The 27553-nt window shown below is 38.7% G+C and overlaps 1 protein-coding gene across 10 annotated transcripts in view; it reads left to right on the top strand.

Moving 5' to 3' along the window:
- Window positions 1-27553, top strand: part of GUCY2C (guanylate cyclase 2C) — a 114929-nt gene that overhangs the window by 50591 nt on the left and 36785 nt on the right. For 7 of the 10 annotated variants that reach the window (XR_009048345.1, XR_009048346.1, XR_009048347.1 and 4 more), the window contains 7 exons: window positions 874-995; window positions 2392-2488; window positions 4474-4591; window positions 6916-7051; window positions 15865-15950; window positions 18225-18336; window positions 26640-26763. Coding sequence is in view for 7 of the 10 variants with exons in the window: in XM_057701221.1 (XP_057557204.1) it covers window positions 874-995; window positions 2392-2488; window positions 4474-4591; window positions 6916-7051; window positions 15865-15950; window positions 18225-18336; window positions 26640-26763 (795 nt within the window). In the remaining 3 variants the exon portion in view is untranslated. The remainder of the gene's footprint in view (window positions 1-873; window positions 996-2391; window positions 2489-4473; window positions 4592-6915; window positions 7052-15864; window positions 15951-18224; window positions 18337-26639; window positions 26764-27553) is intronic. The other 3 variants (XM_057701223.1, XM_057701227.1, XM_057701224.1) reach the window with 2 other exon arrangements.

Below are 27553 nucleotides of genomic sequence, written 5' to 3' on the forward strand. Positions count from 1 at the left end.
TATAATCATTGCATGTGCAACACTCTTTCTAATTTTCAAAGTACTTTCACATTAGTTTTATTGGTTCCTCAGAGTAAACTCTCTGAAGAAAAGGGAACAAATACTATGATCTCCATTTTACAGATAAGAAGAACGGAAACCAGAAGTAAATACTGTCATATTACGGTGCAACATATAATAGCAGAGAATATGCATTCTGCCTGTCCTACACAGGTTAGATATCATTTCTCTCGCAGCTTTTCAGAGGAATAATGGTGGTGGAGAGAACAGGATATTGGGTACCATCGATAAAATAAAATTACAAGGTTCACACAACTCCAGCAAAGGTGGCAGAAAGAATCTCTTGAAGGAGTCTGCAGTCTCTCTCCACCCAAGCATGCAGAACACTCAAATAGGGTACCACTGGGAATGCACATCTAGGGAAACATAAGAATCAACCCTAAGGCATCATCCTAGAAACTTTGGGGTGAACTTGGAACACACAGAAGTCTGTTTCACACAGGAGGAGAAATTATTCCTATCAACTCTGAATTTTTGTAATATAGATTCAAAAGTTTCAATTTATCTGTGGTAATGGGATGAGAGCAGAGTAGCCTTCCTTCAGCAAATAGCAAGAAGCCTTGATAAGGGATTTGTCAAGTGTCTACTATTTGTGTGTACACATGAAGATTCCCTAAAACTTTCCCTGTACTTTCCCTAAATTAGTTGTCCATAGTCCTAACCATTGGTATCATGGTGTGTATTGTCAATTGTGTTAATGGTGGAAATGAATTTTAGGTGAACAAGTCCCTGGACAGATCTATAAACAGTGAGCAAACAACATGGAAAGCCATGAAGCTGATTTCTAAGAGTTTCTCTTTTTTTCTGTTCTAGGTACCTCAATGCTCTGGAGGCTGGAGTTTCTTATTTTTCTCAGAAACTTGCCTTCAAGGAGATGTTGAGAGGAGATAACGAGTTTCAGCGTATCTTAATGGACCAGAACAGAAAAAGCAATGGTAAGAAGACATGAAGATAATTTTTTGCCAGCTACTTCCTCACAACTACCACCTCCCTATGAGTCATTCTGACAAAGCTACCACCACTGAGCTATCATCGTTACTGTATATTTTGTATGTTTGGGGAGATCTGTAGCTGCATGCAACTCCGTTATACTGTTCCCTTTGCTGATTAAAACCTTATCCTCTGAGAGAAATTAGCAAAGTAGTGTTGAGCAAATATATTATCATGAAAATAATCATGATGCTGAAATCAAGCTTTTATAAGCCAGAATGATATCACGATCCACCATCAGTAAACTGCTTTTTAAGTTAATCACAATCTAATATATTGTTGGATTTGTGATGAATCCTCAAATATTCTGCACCCTGGTGACCAAGAGGATATATTTATTGATATGTAGCCTTAGGCAAGATTACCAGGTAAGCAAGGATTGTCTCACTTTGCTTTACTCTCTCTGTCTTTCACCTGCCCAGTGATCTCTCAATTATAGGCCAAGTGTGAAAGGCGAAAAAGATAAAGTCATTCTCACTAAGGTATTTGGTGATTTATCTCACTCTCCACAGAATTCTTTTTACAAATAAGAACATATCAGGAGCAAAGGAATCAACTGTGGAATTTTCTGCAAGGAAAGGTTCTTGCTTGGCAGAATTTCCTGGTGTTACTCAAAACATCTCTTACTGTCATTATTAAGCATTTGCCACTTTAAGAACCTACCATTTGCAAAACATTGACCAAAATATGGGAAAGAAGAAATATAAAATGATTCGTGTCCCTAAAGTGTTTACAATTCAACTGGACCACACAGTGTATGAACAGATCCAAAGAAGTGTCTCCCAGCCTACTCATCCTACTCATCAAGCTGTGCATTTGCGAAATCTGGCTGCAGTGGGTAGGAGAGCTTAGGGAATCAGATTGGGACTCTATCACTGAAATCACTGGGTTCTGAGTTAAGAAGCTGCAAGCAAAACCCAAGGAGAGGTTACAAGTGGTGATTCTACTTCACTTATTAATGAAAATAGTTTTTGTAACTACTCCAGCCTCATGTAATGGAATAAACACTAAACTGGACTCAAATACTTGACTATCAGAACTCTTCCTGTTATCCACCAGTTTTTAATCCCATTGGCATCTTGGCTACACTCTCCTTAAATCAATAAAATTAAAGGGATGGACTAGGTGATTCTTTTTAAGAGCCCAGGCAGCCGTACTCTGACTCTATGACTGTAAATGAAAAATAAAAGGAGGGGGGAGTAAATTTGAGGAATTGGGGTTGATCTTAAAACATGAACGTAGCATGGACTTACTGGATTCACATCCAGGCACCTGGTTCCCTTCCTGCCTGGGAGCAGATTTTTGTATATTTTTCTCCCTGTCTTGCTCTCTCCCCTGCAGTGATCGTTATGTGTGGTACGCCAGACACCGTCAACGCCCTCAAGGGTGACCGAGCAGTGGCCGAAGACACTGTCATTATTCTAGTGGATTTATTCAAGTAGGTATAATAGTTGAAAGAACTCTCCTCCTTTCTGAAAGGAAGTACTCAAAGGATTTCCAGAAGATATTCTCTTCTCTCATGTTTTGCACAGCCTAAAATGGGATTCAGCATGAAGATAATTTTTAACTGAGGTTTCATTTCTGCTTTTTCACACCCTCATTCTTATTTAATTAATTACAGCCTTAGCAGAGATGTATAGCTTTGACATCAGTATCATGTCTAAATACAGAAGTTTTGTGAAATCCCCATTAAAGCCACATGCCCATTCAACAAAGATCCTGGTCTCCACCTGATATTAAGGTTTTTTTTTTCCAGGCAGTAATAAATCAACTAATGTTCCAATCATATTTCTGAGAATATGGGCCATATCTATGCTTTCAATTGCTAATGGCCTTTGGTCCTAGATTATTTTTCCTTCAGCCACCTTTGACGAGCCACCTGTTAAGTGAATTTGATTTACACAATTATTCTTTGCCCTCTGTGGTAGTTACTGGGTGGTGAGCTCTTCCTCTGCACTTCTCTGGAACTGAGGGGAGAAAATTCTGGAGAACAGAAATCACCTTTTATCATATCCCCTCTTTTCACCACTCATCTTCTAATATGGTTGGAGACCCCACAAACAAACTGTCCCAAGTTAATATTTGAGTCGGATTAAGCTCAAAAAAGGTGTTGCTGGTACCCCTGTGTCCCTTGCCCCATCAGCTAGATCATGTGACTCCACTTATCTGACTGGTTCATTAATCATTGCCTGTCTGTGTTCAGACCAGAAGCCATTCCTGTACCTGCACCCACACTAAATGTTCTTGTCCCAGTGTTGAGAAAAATGAAGCATAGGAACTGCAGGCCTATCTTGTTCCTGAGGATAATTTAGTCAGCTGAGACTTTTAGCTGCAGAATACAAAAAAAGGGCAAAATTATCAGCATTTTATTCCTACAACTACACAGATAGCTGCTTTCAATAGCTGCTTTGTCCTCTGGAAGGAGGCCTCAGTGTAACCAGCTTGATGTAATTTATTTTTTGCAGATCTTCTATCAACTGCCAAAGTGTTGGCATTCTTTTGTCACTATTCCTTATGGACACGTGGCTCTGTTTGGGGAAGATCATGAGATTTATTTGAAACGAGACATAACTTGGGTTCAAATTCTAATTGTGACACTCTGGTTCATTTGACTCTTGGGTATTACTTAGTATATCTTGAGATTCTCATTTGTAAAGTGAGAATAAAAATGTCTGCTTTATAAGGGTGCTTTTAGGATTAGATGTGATGATATGAACAAACTATTCAACACAGTCCTCTGTACATAGATGTGTTCACCTACTGTTTGAATATTAAATGATGGTCATCCTAGTTACAGCAGTTCAAGCTTGTTAGATTATTTGCACATTAAAACATTAAAATAATTAGAAGCTTGGAAGCCATGTGATTGGCAGCTCCATCTCAGACAGTATTGAGGGTCCACGATGTACCAATATTGTCTAGGAGTCGAGGATACAAAGACTGATAATCTAATGTTAAGAAGCTTACCGTGTTGGAGAAAATGCTTAGTCTTTTCATGCTTATGTTTCACCATCTGGAAAGGAAGTTTAATTCATAAAGTTTTTCTTTATCCTATCCCTAAATCTCTAAAATGTTATGAGCACTTAAGGAAAAGAAAGTTTCCAGGTATAAACCAAGAGTCATTAAGCCTTGAAAACAAGCTTACGTGTCCAGAGCCAAAAAAAAAAAAAAAAAACTTCCTCAGAGAAGTATTTGTATTCTGATCTTCCTTTCCATTTGTGTATGCTACCACAGCTGCCTAACTTCTGCTATTCAAGGTAGCAGGTGTAGAAGAAAATAAAGTTATCTGGGGAAAGTAGAAAGTTTTGCAGGAAAAAAAAAATGTTTTAAACTATTTCAAGGCTCATGTGTGAATTGTAGAAGCTCCATTTCTATTTTTGGAGGGATCTAAATTTCATGAGAAACTTGTACTTTTTATTACAGTGACCACTACTTCAGGGACAATGTCACAGCCCCTGACTATATGAAAAATGTTCTTGTTCTGACACTGCCTCCTGAAAATTCTACCTCAAATAGCTCTTTATCCAAGACTTTATCACTGGTAAGCTTTATATACATATATACTATTATTTTTTTGGCAAAGGTATCATTCTTCCATTTGGGAGCCAAATTCTAAAATGAGCAATTATTGTTTTTTCACTTGTTCCAATGCACTCAACAAATGTTAACTGAGGCCAGTTGTGTGTAATAGCAGGATTCCTGCTATTAAAACTCTTACTGTAGGACTTCCCTGGGGGTGTAGTAATTAAGAATCTGCCTGCCAATGCAGGGGACACAGGTTCAATCCCTGGTCCAGGAAGATCCCACAAGCGGCAGAGCAACTGAGCCCGTGCGCAACTACTGAGCCTGCGCTCTAGAGCTTGAAAGCCACAACTACTGAGCCTGTGTGCTGCAACTACTGAAGCCCACGTGCTTAGAGCCCATGCTCTGCAACAATAGGAGTCACTGCACTGAGAAGCCTGTGTGCTGCAATGAAGAGTAAGCCCCCACTCGCCACAACTAGAGGAAAGCCCGTGTGCCTGAGCAGCAACGAAAACCCAATGCAGCAAAACAAAAAAACAAACAAAACTCTTACTGTAGGTCACTGTGTGAGGCTCTAGACCAGCACCACAGTACACACTGCTGTAACACCAGAAGCAGCCGTGTGGGAAGATCACAAGAAGGCCTGCTAACTTAGGAGAGGTAGAATTAAGCAATGAAAGATAAATGAAGTTCCCTACCTCCTAAAGCAACTTTCTTCTGGCCCTGATATCAAATTTCTACCTCTAGAGGTACATATTCCTAGGTTTAGACATTATCCCTTTTTTTTTAATTAAGTAGACCACTGTTCATATTTTTCCAGGCAAGGCCTGGTTTATTCCTCTTATCCCAGCATCCCATCTGGTTAAGCATTTGTCCCAGAAAAAGAACCTCCAATTGAACATTAAATCATTAATGTCTCAATTAAATGCAAGATCCCTGCCTCTAATACTGCTTTGGGTTTTATCAGTCACTGCACCTTAAATGCAACTAAATTCATCAGATGTTTTCTGCCCTCAGACACAGTTGAGAGCAGGTTTGGAGAGGAAAGCGGAGGGAAGGGGCAGTCAGTCCTGAGGACCCTGAACAACTTTGGGATGACAGGGCCCAAAGAGCAGTGAGGAAAGTTGGGGACCTTTGAGAGAATCACAGTTTTGTCTAGACTAGCAGTTCTAAGCCCTCTGTTTTGCAGCCTGGCCAAAATCAGGGGCTGCAACACCTTTGGGTTAACTGCTTAACTGATTCTTTTCATCTCATGAAAGGATGATTTCAGCAAAAGACACTAAAACCAACGAGAGGTGCTTTAGTTTTTCCTCTTTATATTTTCTAGCAAATATACTTCTGTGTGTAGTATTCAGATATCACTTGCACAGTTTCTAGGCTCTGGCAAAAGTGTGATTCTTCACAGGTGGGTGATCCAAAGTATCTGAGCCAGGGACTTCCCTGGTGGTGCAGTGGTTAAGACTCCGAGCTCCCAATGCAGCGGGCCTGGGTTCGATCCCTGGTCAGGGAACTGGATCCCACATGCATGTCGCAACTAAGAGTTTGCATTCCACAACTAAGGAGCCCGCTTGCCACACATAAGGAGCCTACATGCCGCAACTAAGGAGAAGTTCAGCTGCAACTAAGGAGCCCATGAGCTGCAACTAAGGACCCACCTGCTGCAACTTCAGACCTGGTGCAACCAAATAAAGTGTCTGAGACAACAGAACTTTTAATCGGGGGGACACAGAGCTTTTAAACCATAGCCCAGTTCTGTGAAGACCACCACTCCTCTGCTACAACGGCAGAGGAGTTCTGACCCCTGCTTATGTTCTCCAGGGCAGACCTTTGTGGCTTGAACTAACACCCAATCAGGACTGTCTCCAAAGCAAATTCAGTGGTATCATCCAATCAGAACTCTTCTCGCCCCTCAGGATACTCAAAGGCAGCAGAGTTATTTTTGTTGCTGTTCTCTTTTACTCTTAAATGAAAGCATTATTTCTATATAAAACCTTACAAGAATTTAAAATGCTGTATGTTGTCCTTCCTGGTTGAAATAAAATATTTTATCATCGTGGGAGGGAAGCACAGCTGTTTTTAAGTACTTCCCCAAAGGCTGTGTTCGCAGTTTATTGATCCCAAGAGAGGACAGAATTGTGACGTGGGGATGATAAAGAGCTCTGGTCCAAAGAAAGTTTTTTGCCAAAATTTCCTTTAATACCGTCCCTACAATTCCCCTAATATTCCTTTACCTTTCCGGTTACCCTGCTGACCCCAAGAAAGTTTTTCTCCAGGTTCGAAACCAGAATCTTTTGGGGGAGGGGCAGGGTGGAACTCATTTTAAGACTTTTCTTTCTCATTCAGGCAAAAAATGATTTTGCTGCTGCCTACTTGAATGGAGTCTTGCTCTTTGGACACATGTTGAAGATATTTCTTGAAAACGGAGAAGAAGTCACCACCCCTAAATTCGCTCGTGCTTTCAGGAACGTCACTTTTGAAGGTACCAGTTTCCTAAGAGCAAACAACACTTACCTAACAGTTTCTAGAGAAAGTGGATGAAGTGTGGGCCCTGTGGGTGTACTTTGGGAAGCAAAGAGAGGGTGTCGCAATAGATGGGTCAACAGCTAAATACCTTTAACTTAATTGGAGGCAAACATAATTGCATAAACTTGGGGATGCTATAATCGATAACAAGACCCCAGTTTATGCTTCAGGACTTCAGAATCTTTGGATATCAAAGAAAGAGCAAGTAGCTCAGGCTGTGTAATTATGAACAAGCTCATCACAGGGCATTCTGGCCAGTGATGTCCTGACTCTGCTTGGAGACTAGCAAGAAGAGAAATAGCTGCAGTTTGATATTGGTCCTTCCCTATCTCCCTTTGAGTCCTTCAGGAATCAAAGACCTTGTGTTACTTCTCTAACTACCAGACCTCTCATAGCAATGCCATCCAAAAGTTCCCAACGTATGTCCCTCTGAACCACACAGATCAACATTTCTTTTTCCACACAAGCCCCTATTGAAACTTCTGTCTTTCATTTCCCAGATCTCAACCAGATACTATGAAGAAATTTCCTTTTAGATTTAATGTGTATTCTGTAAAATACAAATGTCTTCTCTAACTTGCCTGAAATCTTTACTCTGGAAAACCTTTATCCTACTGCAGAGTGAGCCTTCTTCTTTTAGCTTCAGAGGGCAGCAGACACCCAGCAGTAAAGCCTGAGGGCTGTACCGATGTCTGTGGGGTATGACAATGACAGCAAGAGATCACTTCTGCTCCCATGAAGAAGCAGGGAGGGAGGGACTGTCATTCATTAATCATCCCTTGTATCCCAAGTTCTGCCAGTGACTTTATGTGCATTTTTCCCCATTTTTTTTTATTGTGGTAAAATACACATAACGTAAAGTTTACCATCTTAACCACTTTTAAGTATATAGTTTGGTGTGGTTAAGTACATTCATATGGTTGTGCAACCATCAGCATCATCCATCTCCAGAACTCTTTCATCTTGCAAAACTGAAATTCTATTCTTACGAAACAATGACTCCCCATTCTCCCCTCCCTCCAGCCCCTGGAAACCGCTATTCTACTTTTTGGCTTTATGATTTTGAGTACAATTTTGACTACATAATCTTTATGATTATGATTTACATGTACCTAATAAGTGGAATCATACCATATTTTTCTTTTTGTGACTGCCTTATTTCACTTAGCATAGTGTCTTCAAGGTTCATCCGTGTTGTAGGATGTTTCCTTCCTTTTTAAGGCTGAATAATATTCTATCATGTTACATGGGCTTCCTAGGTGGCACAGTGGTTAAGAATCCGCCCACCAATGCAGGGGTCATGGGTTTGATCCCTGCTCCGGGAAGATCCCACATGCCGCAGAGCAACTATGCCTGCGAGCCACAGCTATTGACCTTGCGCTTTCGAGCCCGGGAGCCACAACTATTGAGCCCGTATGCTGCAACTACTGAAGCCCATGCACCTAGAGCCTGTGCTCTGCAACAAGAGAAGCCACTGCAATGAGAAGCCTGAGCACCACAACAAAGAGTAGCCCCCGCTTGCCGTAACTAGATAAAGCCCGTGTACAGCAACAAAGACCCAACACAGCCAAATAAATAAATAATAAATAAATAAATAAATTTATAAAAAAAAAATATTCTATCATGTTATATACAATGTTTTGCTTATGTGTTCATCTGTCAACAGACACCTGAGTTGCTTCCATTCGCTAAGGTGAATAATGCTTCTGTGAACATCAGTGTATAAAGATGTCTTCAAGACTCTGCTTTCAATTCGTTTGAGTATATATCCAGAAATGGAATTGCTGGAACATATGGAAATCTTATTTTTAATTTTTTGAGAAACTATCATATTGTTTTACACGATGGCTGTACCATTTTACATTCCTACCAATAGTAGTACACAAGGATTCCAGTATTCCACATCTTCATTAATACTTGACGAGGAGATACGTATATATCTCATCCTAATGGATGTGAAGTGGTATCTCACTGTCATTTTGACTTGCTTTTCTTTAATGAAAAGTAATGTTGAGCACCTTTTCAGGTACTTTTTGGTCATTCATAAATCTTCTTTGGAAAATGTCTGTTCAGGTCCTTTGTCCATTTTTGAATTGGGTTGTTTTCTGTTATTGTTCAGTTTTAGGAGTTCTTTATATATTCTGGATATTAGTCCTGTATCAGATATATGATTTGCAAATGTCTTATCCCATTGTGTGAGATGTCTTTTCACTGTGCTCTTTTTGTTGATTGATGGATTGATTGATTGATTTTTGGCTGCATTGGGTCTTCCTTGCTGCGTGCGGGCTTTCTCTAGTTGCAGCAAGCAGGGGCTACTCTTCGTTGCAGTGCACAGGCTTCAGTAGTTGCGGCACATGGGCTCAGTAGTTGTGGCTCGTGGGCTCTAGAGTGCAGGCTCAGTAGTTGTGGTGCACAGGCTTAGCTGCTCCGTGGCATGTGGGATCTTCCTGGAGCAGGGATCGAACCCGTGTCCCCTGCATTGGCAGGCAGATTCTTAACCACTGTGCCACCAGGGAAGCCCTGTGCTGTCTTTTTACGAGCAAAATTTTTAAAGTTTCCATGAAGTCCAGTTTGTCCACTTTTTCATTTGTTGCTTATGCCTGTTAGTATCATATCCAAGAAATCATTGCCAAATTCAATATTATGACACTTTTGCCCTGTGTTTTCTTCTAAGAGTTTTACAGTTTTGTTTCTTATATTTAAGTCATGGCTTCATTTTGAGTTAACTTTTGTATATCGCATGATATAAGGGTCTAATTTCATGCTTTTCATATGGATATCAAACTTCCCAGCACCATTTGTTGAAAAGACTGTCTTTTCCCTCATTGAATTGTCTTGGCACCCTTGTCAAAAATCATTTGACCATATATGCAATGATTTATTTCCAGACACTGTATTCTATTCCATTGGTCTATTTGCCTGACTTTACACTAGTATCTTTTGATTACAGTAGCTTTGTAGTAAGTTTTGAAATCAAGAAGTATGAGTCCTCCAGCTGTGTTCTTTTTCAAGGTTTGTTTTGGCTATTAGGGGTCCCTTGAGATTCCATATGAATTTTATGGTGAGTTTTCCTATTTCTGCAAAAAACATCATTGGGATTTTGATAGGGATTGCACTGAATGTGTCAGTTGCTTTGGATAATATTGATCTCTTAACAATTTTAAGTCTTTCAATCCTTGAATATGGGATGTGTTTTCATTTATTGATGTTTTCTCAAGTTTTTTTCAGAAATGTTTTGTTGTTTTTATTGTAGAGGTCTTTCATTTCCTTGGTTAAGTTAATTACTAAGTATTTTATTCTTTTTGATGCTATTTTAAATGAAACTGTATTCTTAATTTCCTTTTCTGATTGTTGGTGTATAGAAATGCAACTGATTTTTGTGTGTTGACTTCTATCTTGCTACTCTTTTATTAATTCTAAAAGGTTATTTGTATTTGAAATCTTTTTTTTATCTTTGAATATTTTCTTTTTATTTTTCGTAAGTGCATGGAGGAAAAACTCTAGTATCCTAGACAGATGTTCCCATTGGCTTTATTTAGTTGCTTTAGTGTCTTTGTATAGCTTGACAAATGGTCTGGAATTTAGTATAGACATTGGTCTTTACACAAAATATTTGTTATTTTAAAATTTAACTCAGTGAGCAGTTTGCTAACCATTATAATACGTTTTACTTAATTGTGTATATTTATAAAAAGTAGCAATTTAGAATATGAATGCTACTTAATTTATTTCAAGATTTTATATTTTTTAAAATCAATAAACAATGTAAAATAGGCCTGGTTGCCCATTTCTTGAAATACATTTTAAAATAAACTAAAAGAAAGAGAAAGAGCAAAAGAAAAAACAAGTGAATGAACAAATGAATGAAAAATCTCCATTTAACAAGTACAGTATTGGGGACTTCTGGTTTCTGGTCCAACATGTAAAGAACTTGGAAATCATACTCCCATTGTCCCCTCCATCCCCCACCAAATGATGACCAAAATGAAAATCAACAACTCTTCTTAGATCCATTAGAGAATTGCAAGTTTTCTACATATAAAATCATATTTTCTGTGAACAGAGAGGACCTTACTTCTTCCTTTCCAATTTGGATGCCTTTTTTGAATTGCTTAAATGCTCTGGCTAGGTATTCTAGTACTAGGTTGAATAGAAGTAGTGAGATTGGGCATCCTTGCTTTGTTCCTGATCTTAGAGGAAAAGCTTTTAGTCTTTCACCGTTGAATATGTTTGCTGTGGGTTTTTCATATATGGCTTTTATTATGTTGAGGTAGTTTCCTTCTATTCCTAGTTTGTTGAGTGTTTTATCATGAAAGAGTACTGAATTTTGTAAAATGCTTTTTCTGAATCAATTGATAGGATCATGTGGTTTTTTTCTTCATTCTCTTGTAGTGTGTTATATCAATTAATTTTTATATGTTGAACGATCCTTGCATTTCAGGAATAAATCTTATTTTGGTCATGTTGTATTCTCCTTTGAATATGCTGCTGAATTCTGTTTACAAATATTTTGTTGAGGATTTTTACATCAATGTTCATAAGGGATATTGGTGTGTAGTTTTCTTTTCTTATAGTGTCGTTGTCTGGCTTTGGTATCAGAGTAATTCTGGCCTCATAGAATGAGTTAGGGAATGTTTCTCTCTCTTCAGCTTTTTGAAAAAGTTTGAGAAGGATTGGTATTAATTATTTTTTTAATTTTTGGTAGAATTCACTGGTAAAGTCCTTAGGTTCAGGGCCCTTTTTTGGGGGGTAGAGGGTCTGGAAATTTTTGACTACTGATTAAGTCTCCTTACTAGTTATAGATCTATTTAGATTTTCTGTTTCTTCACGGTTTTGTTTGGTAGGTTTTATGTTTCTAGAAATTTGTTCATTTCATCTAGGTTAACCAATTTTTTGGCATACAATTGCTTATGGTACTCCCTTATCTTCCTTTTTATTTCCATAGAATTGGTTGAAATGTCTCCCCTTTCATTTATGATTTTAGTAATTCAAGTCTTTTTTTCTTACTCTATCTGGCTAAAGGTTTGTCAATTTTGTTGATCTTTTTGAAGAACCAACTTTTGGTTTCACTGATTTCCTCTATTGATTTTCCCTTCTATGTTTCATTTATCTCTGCTCTAATCTTTATAACTTCCTTCCTCTGCTAACTTTGGATTTAATTTGTTCTTCTTTATCTAGTTCCTTAAGTTGTAAAGTTAGCTTGTTGGTGTGAGATCTTTGTTGTTTTTTAATGTAAGCATTTATAGCTATAAATTTCTGCTTAGCACTGCTTTCACTGTGTGTGTCCCCTAAGTTTTGGTGTGTTGTATTTTTATATTCATCTATCTCTTGGTTTTAAAAAATTTCCTTTGTGATTTCTTCTTTGATCCATTGGTTGTTTGAGTGTGCTGTTTAACTTCCACAAATTGATGAATTTTTCACTTTTCCTTCTGTTATTGATTTCTAACTTCATCTCATTATGGTCAGAGAAGAGACTTTGTATGATATCTATATTTTAAAATTTACTGAGACTTAAACTGTTGCTTATCATATGGTCTATCCTGGAAAATGTCCTATGTGTCCTTGAGAAAAATGTGCATTCTGTTGTTGGGTAGAATGTTCTATATTTGTCTGTTATATCTAGTTTGTTTATCATTTTGTTCAAGTCCTCTATTTCCTTACTTATCTTCTGTCCTGTTACCTTATCCATTAATGAAAATGGGGTATTAAAATCTCCAACTATTATTATAGAACTGTTTATTTTGTGCCAATTTTTGCTTCATATATTTTGCTGGTCTGTTATTAGGTACATAAATGTTTATACTTGTATATATTTTTGCTCTATTCACTGTTTTATTAATACATAACAAATATCTTTCTTTGTCTCATACATTTTTTGATATAAAGTCTGTTTTATCTGATATTAGTGTAGCCATCTCTGCTCTATTTTGGTTACTATTTGCATGAAATATCATTCTCCACCCTTTCACTTTCAACCCATTTGTGTCTTTGGATCAAAAGTGGATCTCTTATTGACATCATATAGTTGGATCACTTTTTTAATCCAATTTTCCAAATTCTGTCTTTGGAGAATTTAATCCACTTACATTTAAAGTAATTACTAAGGAGAAATTTATTCTCTCACTTTGCTATTTGTTCTTTATATGCAGTATAGCTTTTTTAAATCCCCATTTCCTGCATTATTGTCTTCTTTTGTATTTAGTTTATTTTTTATAGTGAAATGTTTAAATTCCTTTCTCTCTCTTTTTTTTTTTTTTGGTGTATATTCTTTACCTATTTTCTTTGTGGTTACTGTTGGGGTTACATCCTAGAATTATAACCCTCTAATTTGAATTTATACCAGTTTAACTTCAATGAATACAAAAATTCCACTCCTTTAATAGCTCCATTCGCATCCCTTTCAGACATTGGTGTTGCAAAATTACATTTTACTTTGTGTCCAAGTAGAAAACTAATGTTTTTTTTTAAGCACTAGTCTCCTAAATTGCTTCAAAAACAAAAGGTAGAGTTAGAAACCAAAGTTTCAATAATACTAGCTTTTAGACTAATTTTTTTTAATGTATTCATTTCTTAAGTCATGTAGAATACAAAAAGTGGAGTAACACATTGTTCTTACAATAATACTAGATTTTATAATTGTTTGTATATTTACCTTTGCTGAGATCTTTATTTCCTCATATGGCTTCAAGTTACTGTCTGTTCTTTCATTTTAACCTGCCAGACTCCCTTGAGCATTTCTTACAGGGCAAGTCTAGTGGTAACAAACCTTCTCAGCTTTTATTTGTCTTAGAATATCTTACTTTCCTTTCACCTTTGAAGGACAGCTTTGTTGAATAAAGGATTCTTGGTTGACAGTTTTTTCTTTTAGCATTTTGAATATATCAGCCCACTGCCTTCTGGCCTTCAAAGTTGATAATGAGAAATCTGCTTAAAAATATTATTGAAGATCTCTTATATGTGATGAATCACTTCTCTCTTGCTGCTTTCAAAATTCTATGTCTTTGGCTTTTGACAATTTGATTATAATGTACCTTGGCATGGATTTCTTTGAATTCTTCCTATGTGGCGTTATTGAGCTTCTTGGATGTTTATATTCATGTCTTTCATCAAATTTGGGAAGTTTTCAGCCATTATTTTTTCAGATATTCTCTTTATGCAGTTTTTTCTCTTCCCCTTCTGGGACTTCCACCAATGAATGTGTTGGTCTGCGGTGGTGTCCCAGAGGTTGCTTAGGCTCTGTTCATTTTTCTTCAGTGTTTTGTCTCTGTTCCTCAGATTGGATCATTTCCATCATCCTGTCTTCAAGTTTACTAATTCCTTCTTCTGCCTGCTCAAATCTGCCTTTGATCCCTCTAGTGAATTTTTCGTTTCAGTTACTGTACTTTTCAGTTCCAGATTTCTTTCTGATTTCTTTTTTTAGTTTCCCTATCTTTTTATTACTATTTACATTTTGTTCATACATCATTTTCTTGACTTTATCCATTTCTTCCTTTAGTTCTTTGAGCATTTTTAAGACAGTTGTCTAGTAGATCCACCATCAGGTATTTTTCAGGAATAGTTTCCTTTTTTTTTTTTTTTTTTTTTTTTGTTCCTTTTGCATTAACCATACTTTCCTGTTCCTTTGTATGCTCCAGACATTTGAATCTAGTAATGTGGAAATCACTTGTGGAATGTGGAATTTTCTCATTCCCCAGGGTTTGCTGTTTTTTGATTTTGCTTTTTGTGTTTGTTTTTATTGTTGTAGGCTGTCTCTGTTGAGAAGCAGCCTGAGGTGTAAACTTAAGGTCTTCTCAGTTCTTTTCTGAGCCTCCACCTTCCACTGGGCGTGTGTAGTCACCTTCTAATTTCCCCCATATATACGGTTGCTTGAATATTCTAGTCTTCAATGTCTGGCTCTCTAAGGGAAAAAAGAAAAATGAAGGGGAGTAGAGAGGGCACCAACCCTTTACATCCCCTGAAAGTCATATCAGCTGAAGGGGAAGGGTTTCAACAGTGGGGGAGGTGCAGCCTTTTTGCCTGCACTTCTGTGATCAGAAGCAACAATTAGCCACCTGCTAGCTGTACCTCTAACCTGAAGCAGGTTAATAATATCTCTGACCTCAGATTTCTCATCAATCAAATTCAAAATAATAACAGCCTCTATTCATGGTATTTGGAGAAGAATAAAATGATAAATGCATATAAAGCACAGAGCCTAGTCTAATAAACACAAAATAATTATTAGCTGTTGTGTTGAACCATGTGAAATTGCTGATGTTTGGTTTTTTTTTTTTAACCTAAACAGTTGGTTCATAGGCTCATCCTATATGGCTATAATTTCATAGATGAGAAAACTGAGATTCAAAGAACTTAAGTAATTTTCTCAATGTGTTCAGCTAGTAAGTGATAGTGAAGAGATTTTAATTTGTTACAATCTAAGTTAGATTATGCAGTGATGTAAACACTGTGTCACTAGTTTAGTAAAAACTCTCAGCAAAAACTTGTCAGTAATAATCAGGAGAAATCTACTGACTGATTACATTGTGTCATCATCCTAAATGCAATGAAAAATAATTTTCCTTCTAATGAAATACCATCTCTCAAAAATATCCTTCAGAGATCTCAGGGCCAAGAACCAATCCAGATGCCCTCTGATTACATCATTCAGGTCAATAATTTTTCAGTAAAATAGAGCAATTTGAATCTATCTTATACCCTCTGTAAGGTTGTAACTGGTCTTTCAGTCGAGAAGTCAACAACGGCCTCTAACTCTTTCTGATTTTGCCCTAGGGCATGTGGGTCCTGTGACTTTGGATGACTGTGGGGATATTGACAATACTATGTTCCTTCTGTACACCTCTGTGGACACCAACAAAGTATGTCTGACTTCTTATCAGGAACTTGGGGTGAAGTGACTGGGCGAGGAGGGTTATCCTGGAAGGCAAGTATTCCATTGGCCAAAAAGTTCGTTCAGTTTCCCCTTAAGATTGTAACAGAAAAACCAAATGAACTTTTTGGCCAACCCAATAATAGCGAAGGAATTAGAGAAGTTATGTTTAGAATCTAGAAGTTAGTTTATTTCAGATTTACAATTATGCCCCTCCTTGGGGCCATAAACATTTTCTCCCGTAGGACTTCTTATTCAGAATATCTGCTCTGTTTACTATATAAAATACACCCACCCAGAAAACACTGATATAAAGACTGGACTATTGATGGGATACCAATGAGAAGATGATGATTTTTTCCTGAGAGCTGTTTATTTATTTCTGCAACTAAAAATTTCAGTGAAACATTACCTGTTCTCTCTCCTTCTGAAGTCTCATGAAAACCATTAATTGTGTAGTCCCTCTGGTACATACAAACCGCTCTCTAATGCTTTGCTTGATAGTCACACACATAGTACATGTCTGTCTGTCTGTCTATGTATATACATGGATAGATAGTCACACACCTACATGGTAGGTTCTTTGAAGAAAGGGAGTGGATCTCACTTCTCTCATGTCTCCTGTGCTTAGCTTCTTATCTGGCATGTAGTTGATGGCTACTAAGCATTTGATTTAAAAACAAAAATATCTGTCTTTATGTCACCCAGTTTTGTCCATTATAAACTAGAAACCACTGTTCTAACCAACCAAATGGTCTGTAGAAACCTTTTTTCCTTTAGGAAGTTGGGTCCTGACATAACCAGGAATCTACTAGAAAAAGTTTTTCACTTTTTCATGCCATTTTCCAATATGAGCATTCTGACACCTCTAACACATGTATTAAGTGTATATATTGACCCAGCTTTGTAAAAGACATCTGTAGTGGGAAATGTGGAAAGCTAGAGAAAAGATGCTCAGATTGAGAGAGTTAAGCTAGAAGTTCAGGGTGGGGGTGGCAGCATTTCAGAAAAGTAGTGCATAGTTTTTAGTTACATTGTTTTAGTTATGTTGAACCTTTAGTATAATGCTATATTTGGCATCATACCATGGGAATACCGTAAAATGAGATGTTCTCAATACTTCAGTTACTACTAGTAACTATTGAGATAACTACACAGCTGTCTAAGTTATTTGTACCTGGGAGGATGCCTTTGCCTCCCTTGGAGAGAGGCAGATACATGCAGTGAGACCCTGTGTCAGCCTCATGACTGCTCTTCAAAATGAAAAATGTGGTTCTGTGCACAGACTCTCTCTGAAGGCAAGTCTAGTTGAACTTTTCAATAATCTAATGCCATCAATTGTGCTGTATAATATATACCTATGGGGAAACAGGGATTAATTCTCAAAACATAGGGCTATGGATATGTTATTCCATAACCAGAGTAGGTCTCAGTAGAGATGTAATCTACCAGCCCCTAACATATAGGATATTTTCTGTCCTCAACATATGCAAGTTTATATTCTGCTTTCACATTAAGAGTATAGTTTTGAGAATGTAAAATTTTGTCCAGGATGTTTTGAGGGAGCAGTGGTAAATTTAGAAGGATGATCATTTTCCAGATGTCCCTTACAAAACTGACTCAATATATGCAGCAGTAATTTAAGGATGTATTAATATTTCCATTGGCAGATTTCTTGAAAAAGAAATCTTTTATATTGGAAGCCTAATGAGTGTCGTGTACAAGAAAGCACATTAGAGCATACGGTTAGAAGAGATTCAAAAATTATGTAATTGACAGAACTTAAGAAATGTAGAATTCTCTAGGAGCCCCTCGACGGGTGTAAATATGGATAATGGGTGTTAACTATAGTGCATTTTCTCAAGACATCAATTTTAATAGCAACTTAATATTGAGGAAGAGACTGGTGCCTCACCTTGTCATGTGCCTTGGAGCCAGCTCTTTAATTTTTCTTGCCTCTATTTTAACATTTGTAAAATGAAAGACTTGAACTGGAAAGACCCAAAGAATTTCTGTTGGGCAGACGTAGTGTATGGTCATAAAGAAACTGAAAACTAATCGGCCACGTGGAGCTCAAATCCATGTTCATGGAGAGAAGCAAGCGGATCCTAACTAGTTCCTGGCTGGTAACAGCTACCTTGTTTCACTGAGAAACATTGCTGTGACATTCACATGTCATTGGGCAGGACAGTCAGTCTCATCAGAACTCATTCTAAAATGTCTTTTTCTGTTCATCCTTCTTCTTTTTTATGCCCTGACACAGTACAAGGTTCTTTTGACCTATGACACCCGGGTAAACCAGACTAACCCAGTGGATAAGAACCCTACATTCATCTGGAAGAACCACAAACTTCCTAATGATATTCCAGGCCGGGGTAAGATATCCTTCGTGAAGTTTCTTTCCCTCAAATTGTTTTTTTGGTGAGGAGGGTAAATTCTATGCTTTATGAAAGTAGCCTATGGTTTTGTTTTGTTTTGTTTTGCTTATTGTCTATATTAGATTTGCCAGGTTTGTAAATGTGGACTTTACGTTTCTGCCCAATGAATGATATTGCAGTTCTGATAAAACACTGAAAATATCCCATTCTGATTTAGCTATACCTGTCTTTAATATGTGCGCTACCCACCCTCTGACATAAATTTTCCTATAGAAAACTAGGTTTGGCAACTGGCAAAATGAACAGAGACATATGGTCTCGTTCCATTTACATTTTACTGCAGGAAACTCAAGGAATATATGTTTCAGCAGGGAATACTTGATGTCATCAGGCTGAGGGGTGGTCAGTGAGCGTGGCCTCTAAAGTCTCCCCCGTTCCCTCAGAGGACACATACTTGGGTCATAATGATGGTTACCCACCTGCCTGAGGTGAGGTCCCATCACGTCATGGAAGCCGAAACACGGCTAGGCCTTCACCCATGCAGCTTGCAATGTAACTGGTATCTCCTGGGCAACAAGGTCTCAGGACACTCTGCCCATGGCTGGCTTGGCCAAGGCTTTCCGCAGTGAGTAGCAAGTAATTCCACATTACTAATCAATTTTTAGGAAAAAAAGTTTAAATTTGAACAAATATTTATGCCCAAAGATGAAAAAAAAAAAAGTGGAAACACTATTAATAAAATGACTTAGAAAACTATAATATATTCATAAATGGGGCATGATGCAACCAATGAAAAATAATTATTTACAAAGGATTTTTTTAATAAATTTATTTATTTATTTATGGCTGTGTTGGGTCTTTGTTGCTGTACACAGGCTTTCTCTAGTTGTGATGAGTGGGATCTACTCTTCATTGCGGTGCACAGGCTTCTCATTGCTGTGGCTTCTCTTGTTGCGAAGCATGGGCTCCAGGTGCATGAGCTTCAGTAGTTGTGGCACTCAGACTCAGTAGTTGTGGCACACAGGCTTAGTTGCTCCGTGGCATGTGGGATCTTCCCGGACCAAGGATTGAACCCATGTCCCCTGCATTGGCAGGCGGAATTCTTAACCACTGCACCACCAGGGAAGTCCCTTTACAAAGGATTTTAAATGACATGGGAAAAGTTATGAGGTAAAGTAATACAGCTTTTTTATTTAATGAGAGTCTAACTTTGCAAAACAATGTATAGAAATAAGACTGCAGAAAAATATGCTAAAATGCCAGTAGTTGTAGCCTCTGTGTAATAGTATCCTAGATTTTTTTTTTGCTTTTTTACAGATTTCTTAATTTTCTAAATTTTCCATAATGACTCTGTATTAATTTACCATTTTTAAAAACTATTAAAAACTATAAACTAGAAATATTTCTATCCTAGCCCTGCTCTACAGCCAGAAACTGACTGAAAGGTTGATCTGACTGAAAAGAACAGTTCTGATTGAATGGGCTTGTTTATGTTATAGCTGTAACTATGTTTCTAGTACTCTTGCAATCCAGGAGTCAGATTTGATTAAAAATGAATCTTGTGTTTTTATTCAATAGACATGAGGTAGTTGAATGAAGAAAAGAGAGAAGTAGGAAGTAGGGAGCCCATTCTTCTAAATGATTTACTGTCATGATTGCTTTTTTTTTTTTAATTTATTCATTTTCATGTATTTATTTTTGGCTGTGTTGGGTCTTCGTTGCTGTGCATGGGCTTTCTCTAGTTGTGGTGAGCGGGGGCTACTCTTCATTGCAGTGTGCGGGCTTCTCATTGCTGTGGCTTCTCTTGTTGTGGCGCACAGGCTCTAGAGCACAGGCTCAGTAGTTGTGGTGCACAGGCTTAGTTGCTCCGTGGCATGTGGGATCTTCCCGGACCAGGGATCAAACCTGTGTCCCCTGCACTGGCAGGAGGATTCTTTTTTTATTTTTTATTTTTTTTCCGAGTTTTTTTTTCTTTTATAAATTTATTTATTTATTTTATTTATTTATTGGCTGCATTGGGTTTTCATTGCTGCACACGGGCTTTCTCTAGTTGCTGAGAGCGGGGGCAACTCTTCATTGTGGTGTGTGGGCTCCTCATTGTAGTGGCTTCTCTTGTTGCAGAGCACACACTCTAGGCGCGTGGACTTCGTAGTTGCTGCACATGGGCTCAATAGCTGTGGCTCACGGGCTCTAGAGCACAGGCTCAGTAGTTGTGGCGCATGGGCTTAGTTGCTCCGTGGCATGTGGGATCTTCCCGGACCAGGGCTCAAACCTGTGTCCCCTGCATTGGCAGGCGGATTCTTAACCACTGCACCACCAGGGAAGTCCCATCATTGCTTTTTAACGTTGGTTTATTTTCTTTAGCAAGCCTTTTTTTTAAAATTATCTCTAGAATCATCTTCAAACTTCCAAGATTTAAACCTTGGCTTCTGAAATATATCTCTTTTCTCACAGGCTTCTGCAACTCTATGCCTCTTTCTTTTGTAATTTTTTGAGTAAAAATTATTTTTCTTTTTCCTTAATTATAGCCCTCAGTGACAGAGTTGGGTTTGTATTTTTAATATACTTCTTTTAAAAATTTTGGTTATTCAACAGAAGGTCTGTACTGTGTACAATAATGAACTTCTCAAAACATGATTTTTGAGAGAGCTCTCATTATTTACCTAAAGAGATCACATTAATTATTTACATTACATACGGCAGGAACGCAGCCTCATCCTGGGCAACTTGCCTTCATCCCTAGTTAACTGGAAAATTCAGTTAGCCAGAGCTTTCCATTCTGTAACTGTTATATTTCGTTTCAAACTTTAGAAATTAAGTAACTCAAGCTTTCAAATAGTTTACAAGTAAGACATTCATGCCTGGTCCTTCATCTGTGTACACAACTGCCGACTAAGTAACAGAACATTTCATCTGGAGCTTCTACCATCACTGTCTTTTCATTCATCTGACAAACACTGACTTAGTGCAAGACAGTGTTCTAAGCACCTGGGATACAGCGGACAACGCATCTCGTTCCTGTTCCTCACCCAAGCCTTCCTCAGCTGCCTCCTGGCTTCCAGTGACATCCAACTGTCTTCCTGCCCAGCCCCGCCTCCTGCCCACGTCCAACCCAACCACCACTGCCGCCAGTGTGACAGCGCGGATCCGGTCCTGTCGCCCAACTGCTGCTAACCCTTGGATTGGCAGCTCCACCTCACCTTCAGAGTAGAGTCCAAGTGACTTCTTATAGCACACAGTGTCCGTCGTCTTCGCTCATCTCCAGCCTGCTTTTTCACCTGACCTGAAACCTCTTCCCCACTCTCTCAATGTCCTCCTGCTTCCTTAAAGAAAGGGTCTTGCAGCTCCCTGCTCCTGTGTCTTTATTGATGCTTTTCCCTCTGCTAAAACCTGTCACCCCTCACAGAACTAGTGAACAACCACTCGTCCTCCATGTGTAACTTGGATTTCACCTTTCCTAAGCTTTTTTCTTAGCACCTCAGGAGGTTACTGATCTGGCCCTATCACACCAGACTTCTAGCATATTACTTGCATTACATTTACTTGTTGTACACCTTTTTATACCATCCACCATGTACGTGCAGGGTCCATTCTTTACTCAAGCACAGTGCCTTGAAAGGAAGGAAAGTAGGAAGGAAGGAAGAAAAGACAGTATGAGGTAAGTATATTCAGTGCTAATCTAGACAGTGTTAATTTCAGTCAGTTTACTTCTGTTCTCTAAGTATGAGTATCTTCCCCTGTTAAATCAGGAGATTTGTTAACTGACCTTAAAGTTCCTTTCAACCATCATGTCTTATGACCTTGGGGTTATAAACTCAAGCTATATTCACGGTGAGTCTAGTTAAATAGACTGTGATAACCACGGCAGCCACCAGAGGGCAGCAGAAGCTTAACCTTAGAACTAACGGGATGCTGTGACTTACCTAATAAGCAAAACTAAAAAGTATGTTGAATTAAAGATTACGGTATTTAGATAGTATGTAGTATACTTAAATATCATAGTTATATATTTTGTGCGGTGTGATGTTCACACTATGGGAAGCAGGTAGGAATTGAGAGGGGCTAAGGACTCAGTAGATATTTCCTTCAACTCACGCTCTAGTCTAGAGGCTGGGTGATTCCAGTAGACTGAACAGGAGTATCTGCACTGTTGAGATTGTATTCCTCACACTCACCTTTGTTTCTGGTGTGGGGCTGGGGGTATGAGAGTGCTGGTGATAGTGGTGGCTGTGGTGATTATAATAATAAATGCAATTCACCAGTCAAATATGCCCACGAAGCAGCTCCACCTCCAAGGGAATAATTTATGTCTGCCCTGATAAGAATAGAAATCCAGAGCTCACATATTCAGAATGTTAAGTTTTTCCCTTTAGCAGAAAACAAGATAACAAGTAGAGGCAAAGTTACAAGTTAGCAAAGCATAACTCCTTCCACTTCACCCATGATAGAAAAGGTACTGCGGTATGAATCTTACCAAACCCTCCACCTCAGAAAGAAATAGTTCATTAGAAGCATATGATATGATGAAACACAAATGGTTCAAAAAATACATGTGACATGTAAGCTAAGTCTAATAGCATAAGAGATTTTTATATGAATTTATACATGTTCGTATATATTAACATCTGGGCACTTTTCCCCTGCCTCTTGTCAGACAGTGAGATGAGCAGGGCCAAGTTCTTATTCCAGTTATTTATTTATTCAACCATTTTTTATTGATACGTGACCAGGTACCAGGTCTCATGCTGGGTGCTAAAGGTATCAGCATGAGACTAGCAGGACACGGGTTGTGTCCTCAAAAGTCTATATTATGGTGCCGGGAGAGAGAAGACAGTGTGAGGCATTGGGGTGCTACTTGAATAAAGTCTGGCCACTCTCATCATTCCAGGGACAGCTTCATTAATTATGGTTTTTTTTTGTTTTTTTTTTTTGACACATGGGCTTAGTTGCTCCGCGGCATGTGGGATCTTCCTGGAGCTGGGATCGAACCCATGACCTCTGCATTGGCAGGCGGATTCTTAACCACTGCGCCACCTAGGAAGCCCCAATTTTGTTTTTATTATAGCAAAATTCATGCACATGATTTTAAAATCCAAGAGTAGAAATTTTCATAATGGACCCACCTCTGTGCATCTTTGGTCTTGCAGTCCCTTCTGCTTAGTTTTTTGCATATTTCTAAATCATATGCATATATTTCTTGACTTGTAAGCTTAGATGTTATCTGTTTATTTTTTGTATTGATAAACAAAGATGTAGTTCATTTTCACTGGCCCTACTTTTCTCTAAGCTCTTCTCAATATACGAGGGTGAGTCAAAAATTACCCACACTCTGGCTGTAGAATTTATTCTAATTAACTTTTAGAAAAGACAAATACATCATTTTCCGACATAATCTCCTTGCTTTTCAATACACTTTGTTCATTTGTCAACAAGCTTTTGTATTCCCTGTTTAAAAAAAGTTTTAGGCTGAGCTACAAGTCACGAATGCACTGCTGTCTTCACTTCTTCATCAGAAGTGAATCTTCGTCCTCGTGGGGACAAAACAGGTGAAAGTCCCATGGAGCAAGATCAGGACTATAGGAAGTATGCTTTAACACTTCAAAAGGATGTTGAGTGTTGACAGTGTAGGCAGAAGTGTGCAGATGTGCACACCCTCCAACCACAAAAAACGAATCACCACACATTGCTCTTCTTTCGTGCAAATCACAAGTGGGGCATCCATTTTTGTTTGCACCGCAGTTACAAATGAACTGATGTAACACGTTCACACCTACACACCAGTGACTGGGGAGACAGTAGCCTTGAGCGGAAAGAGCTGATAAGACAGTGCAACCAACAGAAGTTTTAATATAACCCGAGTGTGGATAATTTTTGACTCACCCTCGTAGTTATATCTTTTTGTCAATACACTTATTGGTGCTTTTGTAAGTTTAACTAATATACATAAGCTTGGAGTTCTATCAAACATATATAAAACTTTTTGCTTCCCAACTTTGTAAGATGAAGATGTTAGTGTCTCTGTCCTTCCTTTTACTTTCTTCCCACCTTCCAAATTCTCCTGTATTTTTCTTTAATTTGTCAGGGCTGATAATATTTCTTTGGTAGCCATATGAAGCCCTCTGTCATTTACCTGTAAGTTGATTCTATAAGTTGAAAATTACTAAACATTTTCGTTATTATTATTTTTATAAAGTTAGATGGCATGTCAGGATAAGATTTCTTTCTATATAGCTTCAGTGTCTCTCCTTTGTGACACACACATGTACACACACACACACACGGATTTTTTAATAAATTTATTTATTTATTTTAGTGGCTGTGCTGGGTCTTTGTTGCTGCGCTCGGGCTTTCTTTAGTTGTGGTGAGCAGTGGCTACTCTTCATTGTGGTGCGCGGGCTCCTCATTGTGGTGGCTTCTCTTGTTGCAGAGCACGGGCTCTAGGCACATGGGCTTCAGTAGTTGTGGCACATGGGCTCAATAGTTGTGGCTCATGAGCTCTAAAGCACAGACTCAATAGTTGTTGCACACGGGCTTAGTTGCTCCTTGGCATGTGGCATCTTCCTGGACCAGGGATCGAACCCATGTCCCCTGCATTGGCAGGCAGATTCTTAACCACCGCGCCACCAGGGAAGCCCACAAATGGATTTTTTAAAATTCCAAGTTCTCAAAACATTTTACTTCATTTTATTTTTAGACTATGCCTCCTTAAACATTTTCCCCTAGAATTTCTGTGTCTCCCTTAGTTTTGCTATAAGAAAAAACCTGTCTCCTTCACCATATTGCAGTTACCTTCCAGCTTCTTACACACTGTCTGTTGCTTGGAATCCATTGCATTTCTTCTTCTTGAACCCTCTACCTTCCTGTTCTAATAGGGATCTGTTGAGGCACATGTGAACAACAGTTTTATTCTTGTTGTTGTCCTTCTTAACCTAGGCTTAGTCCTCTGCACGCAGTCTCTGCTTCAGTGCTTCGTTGGGTTGAATTCCACGTACTCTTCTGCAAGTCTCTCAAATTCCTCCACCTACACAGCTTCACCTACATACAAATAAATCAAATTCGTTGCATTCTTCATTGACCTCCCTTCATGACCTGGTTGAGCTTGGAAAGGACCAGTGGGCAGCACTGTCACTTACTGTTTGTTCCACACCGCCCTACTTTTCCTCTGATTTGTTCTCTGTGTTGAAAAACTGGTCTGTTTCTTCCTCTATGAATCCTCCTCAGGCATATCAGTTTCAAAGACATCCAATAGTCTTCCCACCAGAATTGTTTGTGTTACTGGAAACTATTTTCTGTTCAGCCACAACTACTGAGTCTGTGCTCTAGAAACCGCTGAAGCCCATGCAGCTAGAGCCCGTGCACTGCGATGAGGAGTAGCCTCTGCTAGAAAAACCGCAAGATTTATACAATCTGAAGAGGAACCAGCGTATGCTTGCCACAACTGGAGAAAGCCCACGCACAGCAAGCAAGACCCAACGCAGCCATTAATTAATTAATTAAATAAACTGTAAGGGTGGCCGAAATTATGCCACTTTGGGGGCACATTCCAGACAATTTTCTGCAGAGACCAAGGAAGCAGGATCTATATTACCAATGAAGAGATTAATAAAAGATGGATATAGTCTTTAATCTTTATTTTATATTGGAATATAGTTGATTTACAATGTTGTGTTAGTTTCAGGTGTACAGCAAAGTAACTCAGTTATGTGTATACATATATTCATTCTTTTCCAGATTCTTTTCCCACATAGATTATTACAGGGTATTGGGTATTGTTCCCTGTGCTATACAGTATGTCCTTGTTGGTTATCTATTTTATATATAGTAGTGTGTCTATGTTAATCCCAAATTCCCAATTTATCTCTTCCCCTCCTTTCCGCTTTGGTAACTGTTAAGTTTGTTTTCTATGTCTGTGAGTCTGTTTCTGTTTTGTAAATAAGTTCACTTGTATCATTTTTTTTAAAGATGTTTTTGATGTGGACCATTTTTAAAGTCTTTATTGAATGTGTTACAATATTGCTTCTGTTTTACGTTTTGGTTTTTTGGCCCCGAGGCATGTGAGATCTTAGCTCCCTGACCAGGGATGGAACCCGCACCCCCTGTATTGGAAGGCGAAGTTTTAACCACTGGGCCACCAGGGACGTCCCTGTATCATTTTTTTTAGATTCCACATTATAAGTGATATCATATGATATTTGTCTTTCTCTAAAAGGCAGATATTTTAAAAAGTCTCTCCTTTTCCCCTTCCTCAAGTTATCTTAATACATCTAGAATCTTGTGAAATGTGTTTATCCTCTTTTCAGAGATCCCCACCAGCGCAATTTTCACTGTCTCTTCTGCCGCAGGCCCTCAAATCCTGATGATCGCCGTCTTCACTCTCACAGGAACCGTGGTCCTGCTCCTGCTCATCGCTCTGCTGGTGCTCAGGTACCCGCCAGCCCCTCTAACCCGCTGTGCCATCATTCAGAGGGTGGGGCGGGAGGGAGACGGCTGAGGTCTGTGATGATGCTACACATTCACAAGAGGGTCTCTGGACAGAGCTGAGATCATGAAGGCATTCTGCATCAAAGACTCTATCAAGGGCAGAATATGACTGAGTTGGACAGATTAGAGCTTGCCGTCAGAGACACCTGAGCTCAGATCCCAGTTCTGGGATTTACCGGTTGTGTGGTCTTAACCGTGTTATTACCAATGTAAACATGTTACTTAGCTTCAGTATTCGCATCTGAACTGTTGTGAGGAGTTGAAGTAGGGTGCTTATGGTAATCATATAATAGGCATTCTATAGGTGGAAATAGCTATTTCTGCTGTTTGATTAGTCTATTGTGGGAAATTTCAAAGTCTCTATATTACATACTTTCAGGCTGGAAGAGGCTTTAGAAATTATCTAGTCATAACCTCCTGCTTTAGCCTGGGGAAAGAAAGATCCAGAAAGCCAAATGGCTTGTCTGAAATCACATCACCAGGTAGTGTGTTAGGCCAAAGGTAGAACTGAGGCCTTCTGACCATCAGTTCCATGATGGTTCTACTCAGCGTGGACATATGGAGAGCCTAGTGCAGTGCCAGAGACATAGTGCGTACTTGGAAATATTTGTTGAATATATAAATGAATGAGTGAGACTTCCCTGGTAGCACTGTGGTTAAGAATGTGCCTGCCAGTGTGGGGGACACGGGTTCGGTTCCTAGTCCAGGAAGATCCCACAGGCCACAGAGCAAC

The sequence above is a fragment of the Hippopotamus amphibius genome, chromosome 12 (genome assembly GCF_030028045.1).
Source record: "Hippopotamus amphibius kiboko isolate mHipAmp2 chromosome 12, mHipAmp2.hap2, whole genome shotgun sequence".
Classification (NCBI taxonomy): domain Eukaryota; kingdom Metazoa; phylum Chordata; class Mammalia; order Artiodactyla; family Hippopotamidae; genus Hippopotamus; species Hippopotamus amphibius.